Source organism: Mobula birostris, chromosome 28 (assembly GCF_030028105.1).
Source record: "Mobula birostris isolate sMobBir1 chromosome 28, sMobBir1.hap1, whole genome shotgun sequence".
In the NCBI taxonomy this organism is placed as follows: domain Eukaryota; kingdom Metazoa; phylum Chordata; class Chondrichthyes; order Myliobatiformes; family Myliobatidae; genus Mobula; species Mobula birostris.
In genome coordinates this window covers 5543404-5570975 of record NC_092397.1, presented here as the reverse complement: position 1 = coordinate 5570975, position 27572 = coordinate 5543404, and the positions used below count along the sequence as shown (strand labels likewise).

At 48.1% G+C, this 27572-nt stretch overlaps 1 protein-coding gene across 1 annotated transcript in view; it reads right to left on the bottom strand.

Annotated features, from left to right (window-relative positions):
* The window catches only part of LOC140188984 (sorting nexin-32-like), a 45742-nt gene that overhangs the window by 5685 nt on the left and 12485 nt on the right, over positions 1–27572 (bottom strand). The window contains exons 4-10 of the mRNA XM_072245646.1: positions 25553–25676; positions 24922–25026; positions 21512–21617; positions 14730–14805; positions 11135–11174; positions 9690–9776; positions 1979–2138 (exon numbers count right to left, since the gene is read on the bottom strand). Coding sequence (XP_072101747.1) covers positions 1979–2138; positions 9690–9776; positions 11135–11174; positions 14730–14805; positions 21512–21617; positions 24922–25026; positions 25553–25676 — 698 coding nt within the window. The remainder of the gene's footprint in view (positions 1–1978; positions 2139–9689; positions 9777–11134; positions 11175–14729; positions 14806–21511; positions 21618–24921; positions 25027–25552; positions 25677–27572) is intronic.

The following is a 27572-nucleotide window of genomic DNA, read 5'->3' as shown; positions in this document are numbered from 1 at the left end:
CTTGTTCAACACTTCTCTGTAACTTAGGTGATGAAACATTCTAGTAAATCTTCTCTGTACTCTATTTTGTTGACATCTTTCCTATAATTCGGTGACCAAAACTGCACACAATACTCCAAATCCGGCCTTACTAATGCCTTGTACAATTTTAACATTACATCCCAACTCCTATACTCAATGCTCCAATTTATAAAGGCCAGCATACCAAAAGCTTTCTTCACCACCCTATCCCTCTGTTCTACTGCATTCTTCAATGCCCTACCATTTACCATGTATGTCCTATTTTGATTAGTCCTACCAAAATGTAGCATCTCACATTTATCAGCATTAAACTCCATCTGCCATCTTTCAGCCCACTCTTCTAACTGGCCTAAATCTCTCTGCGGGCTTTGAAAACCTACTTCATTATCCACAACTCCACCTATCTTAGTATCATCTGCATACTTACTCATCCAATTTACCACCCCATCAATAAAAGGTGGAAGAGCGATAGAGCGAATGTCCCTGGCATCGGTGCAAACCACTGCTCTGTGCTCGAAAGCCAGTGATATGGACGGAATAAAGGACACCCGTTGTTGTTCCAGCAGGAGGGCCGGTCAGTCTGTGTGCTCGGAGTTTGAACCACGGGGTCCTGTCATCGGCTGGTCAAGGGAGCGATACTGAAGGTCGATTACAAGTTGGGAAGTTGTAGCCTGATGGCTGAAAGCTGGAGGCCACTGGGATAAAACCTTCCGACTTCCAATCGACCTTCGGTATTGAATCGGTTCTAATCAGTACTTCCAGCTGAAGACTGGAAACCCGGAAGTCTAACCCGGAGTCGGAGGGCTGTCTGTGTGGGGGTGGGAGAGGGGGAAGGGGCTTGTTTTGTTTCTTGTTGTTCTGTTCAGCATGGCGAGCGTGCTACGTTGGCGCCAGAACATACGGCAGCATTTGCCGGCTGCCCACAGCACATCCTTGGGTGTGTTGGTTGTAAACGCAAATGGCGCATTTCACTGTGTTTCGATAAACAAGTCTAAATCTAACCGAATCTGAATCTTAACATTTCCCTCCACGTAAGACAAGGCACATGGTTGAGAGAGCAAGGAGCGTCACGTGCGAGGGAAGGGCTAGACTGGTTTTAGAGCAGGTGAAAAGTTTGGCATAACACCGTGGGACTGCAGGTGCCAGGGAATATTCTGGACTTGGGCTGTATCGCAAAGTATTAATTCAGGAACTAATTTCATCAACCAATCTTTAAACCTGAATGTGGACTGCAGATTAAATTTAAAGTGCAGCTCTGAACAATAGGCTCCAATTGCAAAAACTAGACAATGCCGATTTAACATTCACTTTGGGTGTCCGGAGCGTGGATGCAAAAGAGGTGCATGTAATTCAAAGGAAGCATTGTAGATGCATTGTAAATATGGAATTGTCCCTCAGTATACAAAACATCATGCAATATCGGGTTAAACTGACCTCTTCCTTCAAAGAGTGTCTCATTTTTGTCAAACAAAAGACTACTTCATATCGAACAGCTATATCTTTCTGGTGACTTAGCTTACCTGGAGAAGGTAGGGATGGCAATCCTCCGAGTCTCATAAACAGTGGACAAACCCAAGCAGTTTTTCAGTCACACACAAGTTTCTCTCTCACACACAATATTGAAAGGACTAGACAGAGTGGACATTGAGAGATTGTTTCCCATAGTGGGAGAGTCTGGGACCAGAATAGAAGATGTCACTTTAGAATGGACACAGGGAGGAATTTCTTTAACCAGAGGGTGGCAAATCTGTGGAATTCATTGCCACAGACAGCTATGGAGGCCAATTCATTGGGTATATTTAAAGTAAAGGTTGATAGGTTCTTGATTAGTCAGAGCATCAAGAGTTATGGGGAGGAGGTGAGAGAATGGGATGGAGGGGGATAATAAATCAGCCGTGATGGAATGGTAGGGCAGACTCGATGGGTCAGGTTCTGCTCCCATGTCTTGTCGTCCTACCTTGCTTGGCTGACTCAGAGAGCTTCTCGAACCTCTGACAGGAGAGCTGCTGGCTGGCTTCGGCCTGCTTCACGTCCTTGTTTTTCATGCGGGCCCGGTCCAGGGCTTTGTTAGCGTTCTCGTAATCGGATAGGGAGCGCGCTCGCCGGTACAGGAGGTCCTAAAGAGGAACGACAGGGCAGCTGAACTCACATGGCACCTTCAACCTGGCGAAAGAGACGCTTCACCCAGAGGTTAACACAGAAAACAAGTTACACATGCTAAATACTTGAACTTAGCAGGTCAGGCAGCATCTGTGGAGAGGAATAAACAGTCTGAGACCCTTCCAAGGGTGGTGTTTGAATCCACACAGCCAGAATATCTACTCTTTATTCCTCCCCATAGATGCTGCCTGACCTGCCGAGTTCCTCCAGTGTTGCTCTGGATTTCCAGCATCTTTCAGAAAAATATATACTCCCAGGCAGGAGGACGTTCTAGGCCAGAGGTCACAAGATTGTAGTATTCAGAAGAGCCCTTGAATTGACAAGGCGCAGAAAAGAATAAAAATCTATTAAAGATTAGCTTTATTAGTGATGTACATTGGAACACACTGTGAAATGAGTCGTTTGTGTCAACAACCAACACAGTCCGAGGATGTGCTGGGGGCAGCCCACAAGGGTTGCCATGCTTCCTGTCCCAACACAGCGCACTCACCCCAACCCGTATGTCTTTGGAATGTGGGAGGAAACCGGAGCACCTGGAGGAAACCCACGCATTTACAGGGAGTGTGTACAGACAGCAGCGGGAATTGAACCCAGGTCGCAGCTATTGCGCTAACTGCTAGGCTACAGTGATGCCCTGACCCACAACCCCCTTCAGTTTCCCTTAGAGTTCTGTCAAAGGGCCAACTTGAAATATTGTGTCTGCCCTGCTGAGCATTTTTGGGCACTCATTTTTTTCTATTTTAGATACCTGCTTGTTCGTATTTTCTGTGTTCTGACAAATGCAGGAGTGAATCTAGTTTACTTTCAGTATCAGCTTATCTGTCTGTGCTGCCACCTTGAGGAGTTTGTGGACTTGTACAGAGATCCTTCTCTTCCCCGATACTTCAAGGCCCTACCAGCCTTCCATGTCGGACTAGAATATAAAAGCAAGGATGTGCTGAAATTAGAGAGGGTTCAAAGGAGGTTCACAAAAATTATTTCAGAATCGGATGGCTTGTCATACGAAGAGCAGTTGATGGCTCTGGGCCTGTACTCACTAGAATGAGGAGCCACCTCATTGAAACCCATCGAATGGTGAAAAGTCTTGATAGAGTGGATATGGACAGGATGCTTCCTCTGGTGGGAAGAGTCCCAGACCAGAGGACTTAGCCTCTGAATATAGGGGTGTCCTTTTAGAACAGAGATGAGGAGGAATTTCTTTAGCCAGAGAATGGTGAATCTGTGGAATTTCGTTGCCACAGCCAGCTGTGGAGGCAGTCTTTATGTATATGCAAGGCAGAGGTTGCTAGATTCTTGATTAGTCAGAGCATGAAGAGATACGGTGGGGGGAGAAGCTAGGAGATTGGGGCTGAGGGGGAAATTAAATCAGCCATGTTGAAATGGGGTAGCAGACTCGATGGGCCAAATGGCCTAATTCTGCTCCTATATCTTATGTTCATCCAACCCTTACTAGTCCCCTACAAAGTTCACCAAGTTCAGTTTATTGTCATTCAGCCGTCGGGAGCGTGAGCCAGAGGGATAACTTCACTCAACATTGAACTGTTCCCACAACCTATGGACTGGCATTCAAGGACTCTTCATCCCACGTTCTCGACGTTTATTGCTTGGGTAGCACGGCAGCACAGCGGCTTACAGTACCAGCTGTCCCCCGTGATTATGCTGGCGTTCAATTCCCGCCACTGCCCGTAAGGAGTTCGTGCGTTCTCCCTGGGGCTGCGTGGGTCTCCTCCGGGTGCTCTGGTTTCCTCCCACAGTCCAAAGGCGTATCGGTTGGCAGGTTAATTGGTCATTGTAAATTGCCCCAGGGCTAAATAAATAGATAAACTTTTTTTTTAAAGAACGTAGAATAGTACAGCACAGTACAGGCCCTTCGGCCCAATGTTGTGCTGACCCTTAAACCCTGCCTCCCATATAACCCCCCATCTTAAATTTCTCCATATACCTGTCTAGTAGTCTCTTAAACTTCACTAGTGTATCTGCCTCCACCACTGACTCAGGCAGTGCATTCCACACACCAACCACTCTCTGAGTAAAAAACCTTCTTCTAATATCCCCCTTGAATCTTTTGTATTTTCATAGTGTTTTGTACGTACACACACACACCCCAGTCCACCCACTTGGGTGTGGTCTTGCATTGATTCCGAGGTGTTTCTTGGATTTACTGTGTATGCCCACAAGAAAACAAAATCTCAGGGTTGACATATATGGACTTTGATAAATAAGTTTACTTTGAACTTTTTTTTTTCCCCTTGAACTGTACACGTATACCACCAAACAAAACAAATGTTCCTCCGGACCAAGGTACACAACAAAGTATATATAACTCACCCACACATAAAACACAAAGTAATATTGCTACAAATAAATTAATCATAAGGTGCATTTACGACTTATCAGGACTAAGTCGCCTCCCATGGGCCCTACTCATCTTGCCAACTGATGAATATTACCTTAGACCCTAGTACAATGTTAAATACCCTAGTACTTCAGTTATACATACAAAACGCTGGAGGAACTCAGCAGGCCAGGCAACATCTCTAGATAGGAATAAGTGTTGCAGAACGAGACCCTTCATCAGAACTGGAAAGGAGGGGGAAAGAAGCCAGAGTAAGGTGGTAGGGGGTGTGGGAGAGGGAAGGGTAGGAGTACAAGCTGACAGGTGAATCCAGGTGAGGGGGGAGGACTGTTGAAATAAGAATCGGGGTGGGGGGGTGATAGGTGGAAAAGGTAAAGGGCTGAAGAAAGAATCTGGTAGGAGGAGAGGAGTGCGGACTGTGGGAGTAAAGGAAGAAGGGGAACCGGAAGGAGGTGATGGGCCAGGTGAGGAGGAGACGGGGCGAGAGGGGAACCAGGATGGGGAACGGAAGGCGGCGCAGAGAAATTACCAGGAGTTAAAGAAACCGAGGCTGATGACAGGAGTTCAGGATGGACTACGAGGTACTGCTCCCCCAGCCTGAGAGGCAGAAACTAGAATTTGAGGACAGTGTTATCCTGTAGCCTGGGCAGCAGCATGGCCTGGTACGGAAACACCAATGGCAAGGAATGGAAAAGGGCGACAGAGGGTGGTGAACAGGCAAAGCCCTCCCCACCTGTGAGCGCATTTATATGGAATGCTGCCACAGGAGAGCGGTATCCGTCCTCAAGGTACACTCCTCCCACGATGCATTCTCCCTTCTTGCTACCACCACTGGGCAGCAGGTATAGGAGCCTCAGGTCCCCCTGGCAGTGGTGAGGGGACAGGGAAAACCCATGAATACTACCTCACTGTTTTTGCTCCCTTAATATAGTTTTTCATAATTATAGTTTAATGTATTTCACTGCAGTTGCTGCTGCAAAAGAACAAGTTTCACAACGTATGTCAGGGATAATAAACCTGATTTTGATTCTGGGCAGGGATTAATCAAAGATGGCATTTTTTTTTGAGCGAGAGATCCCTTCTAAAGCAACTGGGAAGACACAAACTCTATTGGCAAGGACAGTATTGATTTTAGTCATGTCAGACATGGGGGACTGGTCCCAAAGTTTGTTTGGTGCTGCCCTCCAGTGTTCATCCAGTGGAAGAACAAGCTGGACCAGGACGACTTGCCATTAATTGCCACTCAGGGACTTGAGCTACAATATATTTTTCTTTGAGAAACTGTAATCATGCGTGCTGTGCGCTGTGGGTAATGTGTTTTCCACCTTGGTCCCAGAGGAACACGGCTGCACCTAGGCACGACTCGAGTAGCAGCAGTACTCTCAATGGATACGATTAAATATTCCCATTTCATCCTGATACAGCTAAAAAGCACAACTGCTCCCCAGGTCAGTACAGTCAACAAAGATGTCTTATTGCGTTTAAATGAACTATCGCTGCTTAAAACTGACAGAAACAACACTGATTGTGGTCCGAAGTGCCCACGGAGGACACCTCGGAGGAGGTGCGGGCATAGATCAGGATTACAGGTGTGTTTTAGGAGACGGGGTTTTAAACTCCCTATACTGACTATCTTGCTGGCGAACTCTGGTGAATAAAATTGACGATCTCAAAAGCTAGGGTACTGAATCAGAGGGACGTTAGGACTGCGTGTGTCCTTTGTTTCATGGAATCCTGATTAACCCATTCTGTACTGGATGCAGCGATTCAGATCGACAGGTTTACTATACACTGTCAGGATAGATCTACAGAGTCTGTCAAAAGCAGAGGTAGAGGAGTATGCCTCATGATCAACTCCTCGGTGCACAAATGTAACTGTGCTGTCCCAATTCTGCTCACCAGACCCGGAATATCTAGCAGTAAAGTGCCGTCCTTTTTACCTACCACGGGAGTTCTCTGGGGCCATTTTGGCAGAAGTATACATTCCACCTCAGGCCAATGTCAGTCAGGCTTTAGATGATCTGAGTAATGGGGTCGACATGCACGAAACAGCACACCCTAACGCCTTCACGATCGTTTTGGGAGATTTTAACCGGGCCAGTCTGAAAAAAATCACTAAGCAATCACCATCAACAGATCACTTGCAATACCAGAGGAAACAACACACTGGACCATTGCTATACCACCATCAAGAATGCCTACTGCGCTATTCCACACCCTCACTTTGGGAAGTCTGGTCACCTAGCAGTATTTCTACTCCCTAAGTATAGGCAGAGACTGAAGACTGCAGCACCAGCAGTGAGGACAAGAAGGTTTGGACAAGGGAAGCACAGGAGCGCCTACAGGACTGCTTTGAATCGGTGGACTGGACTGTATTCAGGGATTCATCTTTGAATCTGGCTGCAGCTGTTACCGACTTCATCAAAACCTGTGTGGATGAGTGTGAGCCCACAAGGACTTACTGTTCATTCCCAAACCAAAAGCCAAGGATGAACCAGGTGGTATGTTGTCTGTTGAAGGCTGGATCTGTGGCATTCAAATCTGATAACCCAGGCCTGTACCAGAAAACCAGGTATGATTTGTGGAGGACTATTTCAAGGGCGAAGAGACAATTTCGAACGAGGTTGGAGGCAACATCAGATGCACGGCAACTCTGGCAGGGTCTGCAAGACATCACTTCCTACAAAGTGAAACCCAATAGCATGAATGGCAGCGATGCTTCACTACCAGATGAACTCAATGCCTTCTGTGCCCACTTTGAAAGGGAGAACACAACTACAGCTGTGAAAATCCCTGCTGCACCTGATGACCCTGTGATCTCTGTCTCAGAAGCTGATGTTAGGCTGTCATTAAAGAGGGTGAATCCTCGCAAGGCGGAAGGTCCCGATGGAGTACCTGGTAAGGCTCTGAAAACCTGTGCCAACCAACTAGCAGGAGTATTCAAGGGAGTTTTCAACCTCGCACTGCTACAGGCGCAAGTTCCCACTTGCTTCAAAAAGGCAACAATTATACCAGTGCCTAAGAAGAAATATGTGAGCTGCCTTAATGACTGTCACTCGGTAGCTCTCACATCGACAGTGATGAAATGCTTTGAGAGGTTGGTCATGACTAGACTGAACTCCTGCCTCAGCAAGGACCTGGACCCATTGCTATTTACCTATCGCCACAATAGGTCAATGGCAGACACAATCTCAATGGCTCCCCACACAGCTTTAGATCACCTGGACAACACACACACCCACGTCAGGATGCTGTTCATTGACTATAGCTCAGCATTTAATACCATCAGTCCCACAATCCTGATTAAGAAGTTGCAGAACCTGGGCCTCTGTACCTCCCTCTGCAATTGGATCCTCGTCTTCCTAACCAAAAGACCATAATCTGTGCAGATTGGTGATAACATCTCCTCCTCGCTGACGATCAACACTGGCACACCTCAGGCCCACTGCTCTACTCTCTATCTACATATGACTGTGTGACTAGGCATAGCTCAAATATCATCTATAAATTTGCTGACGATACAACCATCATTGGTAGAATCCCAGGTGGTGACGAGAGGGCGTACAGGAGTGAGATATGCCAACTAGTGGAGTGGTGCCGCAGCAACAACCTGGCACTCAACGTCAGTAAGACGAAAGAGCTGATTGTGGACTTCAGGAAGGGCAAGATGAAAGAACACATACCAGTCCTCATAGAGGGATCAGAAATGGAGAGAGTGAGCAGCTTCAAGTTCCTGGGTGTCAAGATCTCTGAGGATCTAACCTGGTCCCAACATATCGATGTAGTTATAAAGGCGGCAAGACAGCGGCTATACTTCATTAGGAGTTTGAAGAGATTTGGCATGTCAACAAATACACTCAAAAACTTCTATAGTTGTACCATGGACAGCATTCTGACAGGCTGCATCACTGTCTGGTATGGAGGGGCTACTGCACAGGACCGAAAGAAGCTGCAGAAGGTTGTAAATCTAGTCAGCTCCATCTTGGGCACTAGCCTACAAAGTACCCAGGACATCTTCAGGGAGCGGTGTCTCAGAAAGGCAGCGTCCATTATTAAGGACCTCCAGCACCCAGAGCATGCCCTTTTCTCACTGTTACCATCAGGTAGTTGGTACAGAAGCCTGAAGGCACACACTCAGCGATTCAGGAACAGCTTCTTCCCCTCTGCCATCCGATTCCTAAATGGACATTGAGTCTTTGGACACTACCTCACTTCTCCCCCCTCCCCCCCCCCCCCCAAAATATATAGTATTTTTGTTTTTGCACTTTTTAAAAAACCTATTCAATATATGCAATTGATTTGTTTATTTATTATGTTTTATTTTATTTATCATTTTTATTTCCTATATTGTACTGCTGCTACTACGTTAACAGATTTCATGTCACATGATAATAAACCCGATTCTGATCTGATGATATTCATGTATAGTTCAGTGATGATTAAACCTCCAACGCTCAGAGCGGAAGGGATGCAGAGCATCTCTGCCAAATGGCCTTTTGCAGACCCCCTCCACTTTGCAAGAACCTGACCTGTGTACAGCCCACAAGTACCACCTAACATTGGGGGGAGAGGGGCCAGCAGTGTGGGTTTATTGGGGCTGTGTGGTGACTCTCTTCCTGGCTGTAACAGGCTGTAATAGGAAGCAGAGAGCGCTGGTGGAGAACTGTTTCTGACTGGAACACTGTGACCAGTGATATACGGTAAAGATTGCACCACTTCACGCTTCTCTGGGCTGGACTCCATCTACGACTTCGCAGCCCAGCTCTGCATCCTGTCTGTGTCCCTTTTGTGACGACTTTCCACACCGTCTGCAACACCACCAGCCTTCGCGCCACCTGTAAGCTTTCTAACCCACCCCACCCACTGTGAAGCTTTCGCGTGACTTGTCCGGCCGATGATATTTCGCATCCCATTGAGGGGACGCTCGACAGGAATCAGGATTAGGCTTGCTATCACTGAGACCTGTCGTGGAATTTGTTGCTGATCAATGCAAGGGGCAAGAGGGCAGGTGGGGCAAGCAGGAGGGGGGAAAGAGGGTGCACCCAGCCAAATTCACTGGTATCCTGGACAGCCAGCATCCTGGACAGACAAGGAGGGACGAGGCAGCAGCTAGCCGGGGTGAAGTAACGGGTGGACTCGATGTTCCGCTTACCTTGGCTGCCTGCGAATCTCTCGTGTAGTACCGCAACAAGTCAGACAGCTTCAAGTCTTCATCTGATGCCACTCGCCCCTCTAATTTCTAGAGAAAGATAAACCAACAGCTTTTTAAATTGAAGCTCCAGTCACACACACACAAAAAAAACCGTAAATATGGGGTTGAAGCGAATTGTCAGGGCAGCGGAAAAGGGCATTGGCTGCAGCCTACCACCGCTCTGGGACTTGTAGGTGTCCGGGACAAAAGAGGAGGACAGGGAAAATTATCGCACCACAGCAGCGTCGTGGCTAGTGGGACACTATCACCGTGAGAGATGTCGAAGCCCCGAGTTCAATTCTGACATCACCTGTAAGGACTTCGTGCTTCCTCCCCATGAACGTGTGGGTCTCCTCCCACAGTCCAAAGGCGTACTGGTTAGCAGGTTTAATTGGTCATTGTAAATTGTCCCGTGACTAGGCTCGGGTTGAATCGGTGGCTAGGCGGCTCATGAGGCCAGAAGGGCCTGTCATGCATCTCTCAGTAAAATAAGTAAACTGCCTTTTCTCAAAGCATCCCTTCCGGAAGGCTCTACAGGGCTACTAAAATGAAAACTTCACTCCATCTTCAAAGTTTCTTCCCCCAGGCAGTTAATCTGATCAATCATTCTGGTTAGCACCACACCACCCCCCATCCCTCTCCATCTATTACCACACCCCCGTACTTTAAAGCAAAGCTGCTCACACTGTACACACACATGCTGGTATTTACACACATTTTATTCCACATCTGTACTTTAACCTCTCACCTCATACACACTCAGTGGCCACTTTATGAGGTACACCCAATCAGTGCAAATATCCAACCAGCTAATCACGTGGCAGCAACTCGATGTATAAAAGCATGCCGACGTGGTCACGAGGTTCAGTTGTTGTTCAGGCCAAATATCAGAATGGGGAGGAGAGGAGGAAATGTGACCCGAGTGACCTTGACCGTGGAACGATTGTTGGTGCCAGATGGGGTGGTTTGAGCATCTCAGAAACGGCTCATCTCCTGGGATTTTTCCCCACACACAACGGTCTCTAGAGTTTGTCCCGAGGTGCAAAAATAAACATCAAGTAGGTAGCAGTTCTGTGGGTGAAAACGCCTTGTTAATCAGAGAGAGAGATCAGAGGAGAATAGCCAGACTGGTTCATGCTGACAGGAAGGTGACTGTAACTCAATGTGTTACAATAGTGGTGTGCAGAAGAGCTTCTCTGAACACAGAGCACGTCGAACTTTGAAGTGGACAGGCTACAGCGGAAGACCTGTATCTAATAAAGTGGCCACTGTGTGCACAAGATGAGTAAAGTTGATCCCTGACCTTTAAGCATCCTCCTGAAGGGGAGATGTGGAAGGGAGGGACTGGGCTGATGCCATGTTGGCAGGAGTGGGGGTGAGGGAGGGTGTGGAGAGAACCTACTTACCCGGAGTTTCTCGAAAAGCTCAGCTAGCTTGAGCAGGTTCCTGCAAGAGAGATGAAAAGAGTCGGACGTTGGCATCAATGAAATTCAGCACCGGCCCACCACACTCCTCAATCCACTCGTCACACAGTCCCTGCAGTCACCAAGGGGGCAGCGACGAGAAGCCTTCCTTCGCAACTCACAGTACTGAGTACAGGAGTTGGGGAGTTATGTTGAAGTTGTGCAAGAAGTCGGCGAGGTCTAATTTGGAGTATTTGGGTCAGACACAGAGTGAAGCTCCCTCCACACCATCCCATCACACACTCCCAGGGTCAGACACAGAGTGAAGCTCCCTCTACACCGTCCCATCACACACTCCCAGGGTCAGACACAGAGTGAAGCTCCCTCCACACTGTCCTATCACACACTCCCAGGGTCAGACACAGAGTGAAGCTCCCTCCACACCGTCCCATCACACACTCCCGGGGTCAGACACAGAGTGAAGCTCCCTCCACACCGTCCCATCACACACTCCCGGGGTCAGACACAGAGTGAAGCTCCCTCCACACTGTCCCATCACACACTCCCGGGGTCAGACACAGAGGGAAGCTCCCTATACACCGTCCCATCACACACTCCCGGGGTCAGACACAGAGTGAAGCTCCCTCCACACCGTCCCATCACACACTCCCGGGGTCAGACACAGAGTGACGCTCCCTCCACACCGTCCCATCACACACTCCCGGGGTCAGACACGGAGTGAAGCTCCTTCTACACCGTCCCATCACACACACCCGGGGGTCAGACACTGAGTGAAGCTCCCTTCACACCGTCCCATGACACACTCCTGGGGTCAGACACAGAGTGAAGCTCCCTCTACACCGTCCCATCACACACTCCCGGGGGTCAGACACAGAGTGAAGCTCCCTATACACCGTCCCATCACACACTCCTGGGGTCGGACACAGAGTGAAGCTCCCTCTGCACCGTCCCATCACACACTCCCGGGGTCAGACACAGAGTGAAGCTCCCTCCACACCGTCCCATCACACACTCCCGGGGTCAGACACAGAGTGAAGCTCCCTCTACACCGTCCCATCTCATACTTTCAGGATTCGGACAGCAGATTTGATAGAATATTTACATTTCTCCTGTACGTAGGTAAGCAAAACTGCAGACAATACCCTAAATTGGGCCTCAATGTCATATACAACTTCAACATAACTTCCCTTCTTCTGTACTCCATACTTAAAGCTGCCAATGTGCCAACAGCTTTCTTTATGACCCTCTACCGCACTCTTTCGTGCCCCACCATTCACTACCTAAGACCTACCCTACTGAAGTGTAACACCTCGCACTAGTCTGCATTAAATTCCATCTGACATTTTTCAGCCCACGTTCCCAGCTGGTCCAGAACCTGCTGCGAGCCACGATAGTCTTCTTCACTGTCCATTACACCCCCGATCTTGGCGTCATCAACAAATTTGCTGATCCAGTTAACCACATTATCCAGTTCATCGAAGTAGATGACAAACAACAATGGACCCAGCACTGATCCCTGCGGCACTCCACCAGTCACAGGCCTCCAGTCAGAGAGACAATCCTCTACCACCACTCTCTGGCTTCTCCCTCAAAGCCAATGTCTAATCCAATTTACTACCTCATCCTGAATACCAAGCCATTGAACCTTCTTGACCAGATGCGGGACCTTGGCCCAATGCCTCACTAAAGTCCATGTAGACAACATCCACTATCTTGCCTTCATGAACTTTCCTGGTAACTTCCTCGAAAAACTCTACTGGTTGGACAAGACCCAGCATGCAGAAAGCCATGCTGACTATCCTTAATCAGTCTGCATCTGCTCAAATACTTGCATATCTGGTCCCTTAGAATACCTTCTAACAACTTTCCCACTACTGACGTCAGGCTCACTGGCCTACAATTTCCTGGTTTACGTTTAGAGCTTTTCTTAAATAAGAAAGCAACATTAGCGATCGTCTAGTCCTCCAGTACATCACCTGAGGCTAAGGATGCTTTAAATCTCTCTGCTAGGGCCCTGGCAATTTCTGCACTTGCCTCCGCAGGGTCCAAGGAAACACCTTGTTAGGGCCCTGGGGATTTATCCACCCTAGTTTGCCTCAAGGCAGCTAACACCTCCTCCTCTGCAATCTGTACATGGTCCGTGAAGTTGATGCTGGTTTGCCTCACTTCTATAGACTCTGTGTCCGCCTCCTGAGGAAATACAGATGCAAAATATCCATTTAAGATCTCTCCTAGTGCCATGCATGGATTATTATTTTAATCTTCCAGAAGATCACTTTTGTCCCTTACAATCCTTTTGCTCTTAACATCCCTTAGGATTCTCCTTCACTTCGTCTGCTACAACCACTTTTACCCCTCCTGATTTCTTTTTCAAGTGTTCTCTTACATTTCTTTTACTCCACGAGTACCTCAGTTGTTCCTACCTGCTATGCACCTTAAAACACTTAACCAGGGCCTCGATATCTCTTGAAAACCAAGGTTCCCCACACCTGTTATCTTTGCCTTTTATTCGACAGGCACATACAAGCTTTGCACCCTCAAAGTGTCAAGGCCTCCCACTTACCAAGTTGACCTTTGCCAGAAAACAGCCTGTTCCAATCCACACTTGCCAGATCCTCTCTGATACCATCAAAATTGGCCTTTCTCCAATTTAGAATCTCAACTCACAGACTAGACCTGCTTATTTGCATATTCCCTTCGAAACTACTGGCATCATGGGCACTAGATGCAAAGTGTTCCCCGACACAAACTTCTGTCACTTTCCCCAACAGCAAATTCAGTATCGCACACTCTCTCGTTGGGACTTCTACATACTGATGAAGGAAACTTCCCTAAACATTTTTGACAAACTCTATCCCATCTAGTCATTTTACAGTATGGGAGTCCCAGTCAATATGTGGAAAGTTAAAATCCACCTACTATAACAATTTTATTTACCTTGCAACAGTCTGTAATCTCTCTACGGATTTGTTCCTTTAAATCCCTAGGACTGTTGGGTGGTCTGTAATATCGTGGTCATACCTTTCTTATTCCTTGATTCCACCCACGAGTCCTCACTAGACAAATTCTCCAATCTGTCCTGTCTGAGCACTGCCGTGACATTTTCCCTGACTAGGAACACCGCCCCTCCTCCTTTAACCCCTTCCGCTCTGCCGCGTCTAAAACAACAGAACCCAGGAACATTGAGCTGCCAGTCCTGCCCCTCCTGCAAAGAAGTCTCACTTCTCATTGTAACTTATAGTTTAAAAAAAAATTATTATGCATTGCAATGTGCTGCCCACCGCCGCAAAACAGCAAATTTCACGGTGCACGTCGGTGACGCTAAACCTGACTCTAAGCTCTATTCTGGTGCTGCCTGACCTGCTGAGTTCCTCCAGTCCTTTTGTGTGCTGGTCTAGATTATGGGTCACTGGAGCAGGACTTGACTCAAGAACGTCTCACTGAGGTAACAGCAAGTCTCTTTTCCCCCCACCATTACCCCTACTCCCCCACCCCCACCACCCCCAACTCCAGCCACTGAAAGCGACCAGAATCAAACAAAGCAGAAAACGATATTCGGAAAACTGGGCTCCCATACTTGCTGAGGGGGCTTGCGTCCAAGGTTCCCAAACTGGACAGCGAGGAGGAGATTGGAATGTAGTCTTCAGCCACGTCTGCGGAGGCAAGAAGCGACATTTCTGGTCATTTGGATGTAGGCCCAGTGACCCCAGAGCCAGATCAAGGCTTAAGGCTGATTTATACTTGTGCGTCAAATGTATGCATAATCCTATGCCGCGAACCCTACGTCGTAGCCCAATGCGCACCTCCTCCAAAATGTAACAATGTGTCACGGCGTCGCAGACCGCAACAACTGTGATTGGTCCGCTTGGTAGCATCGCATTTCCTCCTACGCTGCAATAGCTCCCCATTGGGCGACTGAAGGGCAGGGAACGAACTCTGGCTACAATGCTTTCCATAAAGCTTTACAGACCAGACCTCCGAAACTAGGGAGGACCCTGTGCTTGACGCCAGTTTGTATCTAGCTGCCACAGCATGTTGACTTCCACCCGAAGCTAAAACTCAAATGGTGATTGCCAGTCTCCGAGTACAGGTGTCCCCCGCTTTCCGAACGCTCTCTTTACCACATCTCGCTTTTACGAAAGACCTACATCAGTACCTGTTTTCGTTAACCGAAAGAGGATTTTCGCTTTTTACGAAAAAAAGACGCTCGCTTTAAACTTGTGTTTACCCGGAGAAAGACTACCATGACCATGAAGCCTTGCGTGGGCAGGTGTGCGTGCATGCGTGTACATGCTGATTTCTTTTGACAAATCAGATTTTGGCTCAAACTTCCCGATTCTGTTAAGTGAAACTACACTGTACCTACAGAAACAGTACTGTACACCCCCCTTCAGTTTCAGTCGCCATTGTTTGAAGTTTGAGTTTCAACACAGTGGCATAGAAACCCCACCGCCAGCTAGCGTTTCGGCAGTGAATTGCAGAGTGATGCAGACACACTAACGCACAAGTATAAATGCTCACAAAGCTGTAACCCACTTGTGTAGGCTACGGTGTAAGCTCGTACGCACAAGTATAAATTAGCCTTCACACACACACAAAAGGTAAGATCACAAGGACGTAATGCTGAGGTTTTACAAGGCACTGGTCGGACCACACTTGGGAGTATCGTGAGCAGTATCTAAGGAAGGATCTGCTGGCATTGGAGAAGTTCCAGAGGTCGCTCAGAAGAATGTATCAGGAGTGTTTAATAGCTCTGGGCCCACACTCGCTGGAGTGGGGGGGAGGGGGTGGAGGAGGAATCTCATCGAAATATTGAGGGGCCTAGGTAGGGTTGAAGTGGAGAGGAGGTTTCCTATAGCGGGAGTGTAAGACCAGAGGGAATAGAGGGAAGCCCCTTTAGAATGGAGATGAGGAGGAATTTCTTCAACCAGTCTGTGGCGAATCTGCAGAATTCACTGCCACAGACGGCTCTGGAGGACAAGTCACTTGAATCGGAGGTCAACAGGTTCTTGATTAGCAAGGGTGTGAAAGGTTCAAAGTAAGTTTATTATCAAAGCACACCTGTGTCACAATATACAAGCCCTGAGGTTTATTTTGTTTTTCCCTCAATAAATCCAGTAACCGTGACTGAGCGAAAGATCACACCAGCAGGGCGGACAACCAGTCTGCACAAGACAACAAGCTGTGTAAGTACGATGAGAAATAAATAAATACATAAACATTGAAAGCATGAGATGAAGAGTCTTTGAAAAGGGAAGGAGGCAGGAAAATGGGATTGAGAGGGAAAATAAATCGGTACGTCTTTGGACTGTGGGAGGAAACCAGAGCACCCGGAGGAAACCCATGCAGTCATGGGGAGAACGTACAGACTCCTCATAGGCAGTGAAGTCACATGTATGTTGAAAGACAGTGAAATACGACAGTTGTGCCAAATCAAATCAGTGGGGTTTGTGAGGCAGGGAGGTAGCCTGCAAGTGTCTCCAGTTGTCCGATGCCAACACCATACGACATCAGAGCCTAATTAGGCCATTCCGCCCATTGAGTCTGCTCAGTCATTCTATCATGGCTGATCCAGGCTCCCACTCAACCTCATACATCTGCCTTCTCACCATACTCTTTGATGGCCTGACCGATCAGGAAATGATCAACTTCCACCTTAAATGTACACATGGACTTGGCCTCCACCGCAGTCTGTGGCAGAGCATTCCACAGATTTCTGGCTAAAAAAGTTCCTCCTTGCCTCCGTTCCAAAGGGTCACCCTCAATTTTGAGTCTATGCCCTCTAGTTGTGGATGCCTCCACCACAGGAAATATCCTCTACACATCCACCCTATCTAGTCCTTTCAACATTCAGTAGGTTTCAGTGAGATCCCCCCTGCATTCTTCTAAATTCCAGTGAGTACAGGCCCAAAGCAACGAAACGCTCTTCTGTTAACCCCATCATTCTCAGAATCATCCTTGTGAACCTCCTCTGGATTCTCTCCAATGACCAAAACCTTTGACAATACTCCTAGTGCGGCCTGCCTGGTGTCTTACAAAGGCTTAGCATTATCTCCTTGCTTTTATATTCGATTCCTCTTGAAATAAATGCCAACATTGCATTTGCCTTCTTTTACCACAGACTCAACCTGAAAATTAACCTTCTGGGAGTCTTGCGCGAGGACTCCCAAGTCCCTCTGCACCTCTGATGTTTGAACCTTCTCCCCATTTAGATAATAGTCCACACTATTGTTCCTTTTACCAAAATGCATCATACATTTCCCAACACTGTATTCCATCTGCCACTTAGAAACATAGAAAGCCTACAGCACAATGCAGGCCCTTCGGCCCACAAAGCTGTGCCGAACATGTCCTTTCTATAGAAATTACCTAGGGATGTCCATAGCCCTCATACTTCTCTGCCCGTTCTTCAATTTTTTCTAAGTCCTTTTGTAATCGCATTGCTTCCTCAGCACTACCTAACCCTTCACCCATCTTCATATCATCTGTAAACTTTGCCACAAAGCCATCAATTCCATTATCTAAATCATTGACAAACAATGTGAAAAGTAGCGGCCCCAATACTGACCCAAGGAGCACTAGTAAAAGGAAGCCAACCAGAAAAGGCCCCTTTTATTCCCACTCTCTGCCTCCTGCCTGTCAGCCATTCCTCTATCCATGCCAGTATCTTTCCTGTAACACCATAGGATTTTATCTTGTTAAGCAGCCTCATGCGGCACCTTATCAAACACCTTCTGAAAATCCAAGTAAATGACATCCACTGCCTCTCCTTTGTCCATCCAGCTTGTTACTTCCTCGAAGAACTCTAACAGATCTGTCAGGCAAGATTTCCCTTTACAGAAACCATGCTAACTTTTGACTTATTTTATCATTAGTCTCCAAGTACTTCAAAACTTCATCCTTAATAATAGGCTCCAACACTTTCCCAACCACTGAGGTTAGACTAACGGGCCTATAATTTCCTTTCTTTTGCCTTCCTCCCTCCTCAAAGAGTGCAGTGACATCTGCAATTTTCCAGTCCTCTTGGACCATGCTAGAATCAATTGATTCTTGAAAGATCATGACCGATGCATCTGTTATCTCTTCAGCAACCTCTCTCAGGACTCCAGGATGTAGTCCATCTGGTCCAGGTGACTTATCCACCTTAAGACCTTTCAGTTTCCCTGGCAGATTTTCCTTTGTAATAGCAATGGCACTCACTCCTGCTCCCTGACACTGACGGACCACAGAACGCTCACAACTCTACACCTAAATGTGGGAGGAAACCAGAGCACCCGGAGGAAACCCACACAGTCACGGGGAGAATGTACAGACTCCTTACAGCCAGTGGCAGGAATTGAACCTACTAACTGGTACATCTTTGGACTGTGGGAGGAAACCAGAGCACCCGGAGGAAACCCACGCCGTCACGGGGAGAACGTACAGACTCCTTACAGGCAGTGGCAGGAACTGAAACCCGATCGTTGATCATCGTCTGGTGCTGCGAATTGATGAGCTAACGGCCGTGCTACCCCCACACACCACCCCCCCCACAAAAAAAATTAAAAACGAAGGGTGTGGACGCACGTTGTCAAGTTTGGCAACGCCAGCAGACTAAACATCACAACAAATGGTAACTTTAAGTTACTGCAAGTCCGAGCAAAGTGGCCTTGCTGGTGGCAAGGAGCAGGAAACTGAAAACCAAGATTAACCTCTGGAGGGTGCAGAGGAGATTTACAGAGCACGACTTGTGAGGGGAGGTTGAGTGAGCTAAGGCTTTTCCCTTTGGAGTGAAGGAAGACTTGACAAAGATGATAAGCAGCACAGATTGACTGGGCAGCCAGAAACCTAGTTCCAGGGTGGAAATGGGTAATATGAGAGGGGTATAACTTTAAGGAGAATGGAGGAATACTTGGGGGAGCAGATGTCAGAGATAGTTGCTGTTTTTCTCAGACAGAGAGACAGAGAGACACGTGTGGAACACCCAGCCAGTGTAGTGGTAGAAGCAGATACATTAGGGACATCTGAGATAGGCACATGGATAAAAGAAAAATAAAAAATGGAGGGTCACGTAGGAGGGAAAGGTTAGATTGATTATAGAGTAGACTAAACCTACAACCTTGTCGTAGGGTTTGGACACTTGTGTGTGTCAATGACCGAGAGAGCTATATGGGCTGGAGTCAGGACTTAATGCTTTGGCTCTTGGTAAGGTCGACCAGGCCAAAACAGGGTCAAAGGGTAAAAACCAGACTAACAGTGGCCCATCAGTCCTCCAGACTAGGGGATTCAACTCAGGGCTGACAACCCTGACTGGTCAAACAAAATTGTAACGGGAATGGCAATGAAGAACCTTTCTACACTTGGGTGAGACAGTATTCCCGAGTCTCCCTCTGGGACTTGCTCAACTTGACAGTGGTGAAAACAGAGAGGAAGCCACCGACACTGTGAGCACCGCCAGAGATGGAGGACCTTCACTGCTGCCCGAAACGCCAGCAGTGCAACGGGCAGCAAGTAATAGTAGGTTAAAAGGTCTGCACATCGAGGGCCTGTGTGGTGCTGTTCTGTCCTACGTTCTATGCCCTAAAGGGTGCCACGATAGCGTAGAGGTTAGCCCAACACCATTACACCTCAGGGCAGAGTTTGGAGTTCAAATCCAGTGTCCTCTGTAAGGAGTTTGTACGTTCTTCCCGTGACCGCGTGGGTTTCCTCCCACAGTCCGAAGACGTACCGGTTAATAGGTTAATTGGTCATTGTAAATTGTCCCGTGATTAGGCAAAGGGTTAAAATGGTGGGTTGCTGGGCAGTGTGGCTTGTTGGGCTAGAACAGTCTGAACCGAGCTGCATCTCAAAAAAAAAAAAAAAAAAAAATACAATTTCAAGTACAGAAGCCAACAGGAAAAGTTAAGAAGGTTAGAGGAATATTTGCATTTATGTCAAAGAGCTGAAATCCAGAGGGGGGGGGGGGGTAGTGGTTAACCAAGGCAATTAAAAAAAAATAACATTCAGAACGCAAGCATTCTGGATCTGGGCCGTACCCTCCAAATATCCGGACCTGCCTCTCAGTTTTTTTGCACTACCTTACTTCCCATTTTTCTATTTATGATTTATAATTTAATTTTTTAATAGTTACTAATTTTAACTATTTTAAATATTTAATATTTGTAATCCAAGGAGTGTGAAGTGCAGAATCAAATAGCGCTGTGATAATTGTATGTTTCAGTACCAATTGTTTGGCGACAATAAAGTATAAGCATTCAGAAGAAAGCTGATCTGTATTGCCTTTCCCCAAATGCCCTCATGGGGGCACTGGTGAGTCTCTTAAACTGGTGCGGTGATTTACGGATGGAAGCACCACTGTGGGTCCCATCGAGGCCAGAGATTAAAGAGAAAGGGTAGGAAATTAAATGAATAGCTTACACCTCTCCTTCATGCGAAGCACTGAAAACTCGGCTTGAATTAGAGGGCGGCACGGTAGCGCAGTGGTTGGCACAACGCTTTACAGCACAGGTGACCCGCTTATGCCTGTAAGGAGTTCGTATGATCTCCCCGTGACCGCGTGGGTTCCCTCCCGCAGCCCAAGGACAAACTGGTTGGTCACTGTAAGTTGTCCCGTGATGTGACTAGGTGGTGTGGCTTGAAGAGCCAGTCCCACACCGCATCTCAACGATAAAAATAAATCAAAAGAGTTAGGGAACAGTGCTCACAACTCCAGAGGTTTTAAGATTAGATTGGCCAGGTGAGAGCTTGCAGGAGGAGGACCGTTAGGTTTTAAAATCAGATTAAGTATGAGACCAAGCTGCTGGACACATTACCAGCAACAGCCTTCCCATCATCAAGGTCTACAATTCAGAAGGATGCCGGAAACTGGCCAGTAATGTCATGAAGCATTTCACCTACCCTTTGTCTCACTCCCAACAGGGAGGAGGCTACGTAGCGTCCAGGCCAGGACCGCCAGACTCAAAACTGTTACTTTCCCCAAGCAGCAAGGCTGATCAACACCTCCACCCACTGACCCACCTCTCGGATCCGGAGTAACAATTATTTGTTCTCCTGTGCACTGGTGTATTGGAAATGACATCAAACAATCCTGATCTTGGGAACCCATGCTAAAACTCAGAAGTTTCTCTTTTTTTTTAAAAAAAAATTATAATGGATGAAGATGGCTGGAATAAGGCAAGCACACACAGCAAGGTTGCGATCAACTAAAATCTAATTTTGTTACACAACAGGGTCGGGTTCAAACGAGGTGGCTGTGGCAGTGGGTCTGGACAACAGAAAGCCCAGTTGTAGAGGAGCTGGTCCCAGGAGGTGGGCAAAGTGAGATTAAATAAAAACAAAATGAACAGTCAAACTTGGACACGGGGCTGGTGGGGTACATACTTTTGTGAGATCGCGTCTTGCGGTCTGCTTTCAGGGTGGCATCCTTGACCCGGTTGTGATACTCAATCAGAAAGGTTCTCTCGTGCTCAAAGAATTCGTCCACTTCCTGCAGGAGACAGTCAAGACAGAAGCAAGTAAAACGTTTCAGACATTTCCCTTCCATGTACTGATTCACCCTGGTCATAGTTTTAGGGGGAATGTCACTCTGTGGCTGACCCCGGGAGTGTGTGATGGGACGGTGTGGAGGGAGCTTCACTCTGCGTCTGACTCCAGGAGTGTGTGATGGGACGGTGTGGAGGGAGATTCACTCTGTCTGACCCCGGGAGTGTGTGATGGGACGGTGTAGAGGGAGCTTCACTCTGTGTCTGACCCCGGGAGTGTGTGATGGGACGGTGTAGAGGGAGTTTCACTCTATGTCTGACCCCGGGAGTGTGTGATGGGATGGTGTGGAGGGAGCTTCACTCTGTGCCTGACCCCGAGAGTGTGTGATGGGACGGGGTAGAGGGAGCTTCACTCTATGTCTGACCCTAGGAACATCTCAGTGTCTCTCTCCGGGACAGTGTGACCAGTGTAGCGGTTACATTTGCTCTAAACACCAGCCCCAGGTCAGCAGCTTGTATCACCTGTGGGAAGTATCAAAGATGCAACAATACTCCAGTATCCACTATCATTAAATCCCAACATTCAGACATCGCCCAGTTGCACTCACATCTCCTGCGATGAAGTGCTTTGAGAGGTTCAGGGCCAGAATCAACTCCTGCCCATCACTACAATAGGTCTACAGCAGATGCAATCTCACTGGCTCTCAACCTGGCCTTGGATCACCTGGACCCCAGCAATACCTACGCCTGGCTGTTTTCTTATTGACTGCAACTCCACCATACCATCAACAAGCTACAAAACCTGGGCCTCCGAACCTCCCCTCTGCAACTGGATCCTTGTCTTCCTCCCGTCGAGAGACCACAGTCAGCGCGGATTGGAAATAACGTCTCCTCCTCGCTGACAGTCAACACTGGCACACCTTAAGGATGCGTGCCTAGCCTCTCTACACCCATGACTGTGTGGCTGGGCACATCTCAAACGCCGTCTGATGACACCACTACCGTTGGCTGAACGTCACATTGGTGTACAGGAAAGCGATGGGTCATTGCCGAGTGGTGTTACAGTAACAGCCCTGTACTGAACGTCAGCAGGGCCAACGAACTGATTGCGGACCTCAGGAAGGGGAAGACGAGGAAGACATGCCAGTCCTCGTCGGGGGAAATCAGCACTGGAAAGGGTGAGCAGGTTCAAGTTCCTGGGTGTCAACATCTCTGAAGATCTACCCTGGGTCCAACTGGATGGTTGACTTCCTCTCACTGGGTGACTACAGTCAGTGCGGAGCGGCGTTAACATCTCCTCCTCGCTGACAATCAACCCTGGTGTTCCTCAAGGATGCGAGAAGAAGGCACGACAGCTACATTTCACTGGGAGTCCGAGGAGACTTGGTTATGTTTGGCGGAGGGTCCCCAGAGTTGGTGCCCAGTGACATCATGTGTGATCCACCCACAGGACGCAAGAACACACACCATATTAGCACACTGTTGGAGGAATCCCAGTGGGCACGTGGCCAAGTGGTTAAGGCATTTGACTAGCGACCTGAAAGTCGTGAGTTCGAGCCCCAGCCGAGGGAATGTGTTGTGTCCTTGAGCAAGGCACTTAATCACACATTGCTCTGCGACGACACCGGTGCCAAGCTGTATGGGTCCTAATGCCTTGGACAACATCAGTGGCGTGGAGGGGAGACTTGCAGCATGGGCAACTGCTGGTCTTCCATACAACCTTGCCCAGGCCTGCACCCTGGAGAGTGAAGATTTTCCAGGCGCAGATCCATAGTCTTGCAAGACTAACGATGCCTTTATTTATGGAGGAATTCCTCTAAAGCTATCGTATTCCTTGTGTAAATATCAGTTTACTCTCTGCTTACATTTTCTCAGCCCATAGCTTCTACGCTCTGCCCTCCCCCTTGCTCTCTGAAGGTCTCCACGCCTTCTTGCTGTCACCGAAGACAGTTTCTACAGATGTACCGTGGACAGCGTCGTATCGCCGTTCGGCACGGAGGGGGCCACTCCACAGGATCGGAAGAAGAGGCAGAGAGTTGTGAACTTGGCCAGCTCCATCGCGGGCACCAGCCTGTTAGCACCCAGGACACCTTTAAACGGCGATGCCTCAAAAAGAGAGCGCCCTTCAACAAGGACCCCCACCACCCAGGACATGCCCTCTTCTCATTGCTACCGATGAGGTGGTGCTACAGGAGCTGCACTCAATGTCCTAGGAACAGCTTCTTCCCCTCCGCCGTCAGATTTCTAAATGGACAGGGAGGGGGGAGAAGATGGCAGCATGACGGCAGCACGCGTGGCCACTTTGGTGATGGTGTCTGTTATCTGTCAAGTAGGGGACCGTGCACAATCCTGATTTGATGGAGATGGACGTGAGAGCACGGAGAAACATCTGGAAAACTTCTGAAATGCTGCTTCGCTGCTGCTGTTACTGTGTGGTAACCGGAATCTCCGGAACTGAAGGCCCCGACCTCCTCGGCTTTGCGTGTTTCAGCGGCCGGGGAGAGGTCGAAGGCGCTCGGGAGGCTGTATCGGAGGGGCTGGTCGGAAGTTCGGAGTTTTCGGACGGATGGACTCAGGGTCGGCTGCTTCCAAGGCATCGACAAGTTGACAGTGCCTGGAGGTTTATGGCAGGGAGTTTCTCCCTTTTGCCGCCTGCTATCGGGGACTCGGGAGTCGATCAACTCGGGGACTTTGAGACTTTTTTTTTAACTGCGCCCATGGTCTGTTCTTTATCAAATTATGGTATTGCTTTGCACTGCTGTAACTATATGTTATAATTATGTGGTTCTGTCAGTGTTAGTCTTTGGTCTGTCCTGTTTTCTATGATATCACTCCAGAGAAACATTGTATCATTTCCTAATACACGAATGCATTTCTAAATGACAATAAAAGAGGACTGAGTGTCCTCATAATCTAACCCATGAACACTACCTATGTTTTATTCTTTTATTTGCTATTTGCTCTCTTTTTGCACTGCTTAATTTCTTAATGAATACTTGTATATTTTTTTTGTTACTATGTATTGCAGTGTACTGCTGCCCTAAAACAAACAAACTTCAAGACATATGCCAGAGATATTAAACCCAATTCTGATTCATTCAGACATCTGCTTCACTGGGGAGATACTTACTGCACCCTGCTGATACCCACGAGGATTTGTTTCCAGTCTTCCTGGAAGATTTTATTATACTGTGTAAAGTTTAAAGCGAATTGAAAGCATCCGTCAATCCGGCACCAGGGTCAAGTGCGCGGCCGATTATTAGCATTTTGCTTTACGGAGTGCAACGAGTTAAGGAGTTTGAGCCTCACCTTGATGCCAGAGATGCCGGTGATCAGTGCCTCATCGGCACTCTTCACAATGTTTTTCAGAAACCCGCCCAGGATCTCCTTCTTGTTCTTCCCACGGACGCTTAGCTGTTGGAAGAAAGCAGCTCGCTACATGACAGGCACGTCCCTCCCCCACCGTCGGCTGTATCTGCGGGAGGTGCCGCAAAGGATCCCCACCACCCAGACCACGCCATTCCCCCTCACCCCCAATCAGGCAGGAGGCACAGAAGCCTGAGGATTCGTATGGTACGGAGGGGGCCACGCCCCAGGATCGGAGAAGGCTGCAGAAAGTTCTAACTAGGTCTATCATGGGCAGTAGCCTCCCCACCTCGACATCTTCAAAGGGTGACGGATGCCTCACAAAGATAGCGTCCGTCATTAAGGGCCCCCATCACCCAGGGCATGCCTCTTCACATTACTACCATCGAGGAGGTGGCACATTTAAAATCTGCGTACATATTGTTTGGAAAGACAATACATTGAACTCGGGAAAACACTTGGGAGATCGGACAAATGCCTCACAGGCTGTGGCGCTTGGGTCACTGACGCTGCACGACGTAACAGCGTTACGCTAACCGCCGGACTATCGCGGCGCCACGGCAGCCGGACTTACATCCTGATCGTACTCCAGAAATACGTAGAAGTTGTGATCCTTTCTGAGCACAGGGTGACCAGCCAGCCGCTGCAGGAAGACCTCGTGCATGGCCACCGTCTTCTTGAAGATGGCCAAGTACTCGCTGTAGGGGAGAAGGACAGATCATTGGCCACACTTATACAGTCAGACTGATCCCTCCGAAGCTGGAGAAACCGAGCGAGTCGAAGTGCATCTGTGGAGGGAGATGGATAGAAGATGCTTAAGATCGAGACCGGGTGACCTGAGATGCCAATTGTCCATTTCCCTCCACAGATGCTGCTTGGCCAGCTCAGTTGCTCCAGCATTTTGTGAGTTACTCCAGGTTTCCAGCATCGGCAGAGATGTTAAAGGTGCCTGCATCAGCACCCTTCTGTGTCAGCGTAAAACTGGTTATTGAATCTTTCCTAACCACCAAGGTCCCGTTCAGAGCTCCGAGTCTGCTGGAGAAACTCAGCAAGTCAGGGCAGCATCTACAGAGGGGAATAAACAGTCGACGTTCAGTCGACAGGATTGACGGCTTCGAGGCTAAGTTTGTGGATGATGTGAAGATAGGTGGAGGGCCAGTTTGTGTCGAAGGAGTTTGCAGAAGGACTTCGACAGTTTAGGAGAATAGGTAAAGAAATGGCAGGTGGAATACAGTGCAGGAAAGTGTGTGGTCATGCACTTTGGTAGAAGGAATGAAGGCATAGACTGTTTTCTAAATGGAGAGACAATCCAAAACTCAGAGGTGCAAGGTGACTTGAGAGTCCTCGCAGGGGGTTCCCTGAAGGCTACCTTGCAGATTGAGTTGGTGGCGAGGAAGGCACATGCAATGTTTGTAATCATTTCCAGAGGACTAGAATACAAAAGCAAGGATGTAGTGCTGAGGCTTTAGAGGCATTGTTCTGTCCACACTTGGGAGTATCGTGAGCAGTTTTGTGCTCCTTATCCAAGAAAAGATGTGCTGGCATTGGAGAGGGTCCAGAGGAGGTTCATGAGAAGGATTCCGGGAATGAAAGGGTTAACATATGAGGAATACTTGATGGCTCTGTGTGTTTAAATGAAGAGGGAAGGGGAAATCGCATTGAAACCTATCCAATATTGGAAGGCCTAGATAAAGCAGAATTGGAGAGGATGTTTCTTAAAGTGGGGGAAATCTAGGCCTAGAGAACACAGTCTTATAGAAGGACATCTAGAAGGATGAGGAGGAATTTTGTTGGCCAGACTGTGGTGAATCTGTAGAATTCACTGCCACAGACGGCTATAAAGGCTAAGTCACATGTGGAGGTTGCTAGGTCCTTGATTAGTAAGGGTGTCAAAGGATATGAAGACAGGAAATGGGGTTGAGAGGGATAAATCACTCATGACTGAACGGCAGAGCAGACGATGACGTAATTCAGCTTTTATGTTTCTGGAAAAGATTACAGTTTTGGAAAAAGCTGTCCCAGAAGTCTTGGAGAGTTGCTGTAGTGCTCCCTGTAGTCGGCACAAACTGCTGCTACTGTGGGTCAGTGGCGGGAGGGAGCGAATGGTTGTGGATGGGGAGCACTATGTCCAGGTTGGTGTCAGCCTTCCTGCACACCGTAGAAACTGCACTCGTCCAGGCTAGAAGGGAGCATCCCATTGTGTTCCTGATCCGAGCCTTGTAGGGAGTGGATGGGCTTTGGGGAGCCAGGAGGAGAGTTGTTCCCCACAGGGTTCCCAGCCTCTCACCTACTCTTGTAACCACACTGGGCACGTGAGTAGAACAGGGGTTCCCAGCCTTTATGTCATGGATTTTGCACCATTCACTGAGGGGGTCTGTGGACTCAAGGATGAGAACCCCTGGACTATCTGTTGTTTTTTTTGCGTGACTGTTTTCTTTTTGCTTGCTATTTTGAACGTGCCATGTACTTTGGCCCCCAGAGGAACCCTGCTTCGTTTGGCTGTCTCCACGTACAGTTGAATGACAAATTAAACTCGATTTGATTTAAATAGAACACGGACTCCTCCCTGCCAAACGAGAGATTGTAAACCCCAA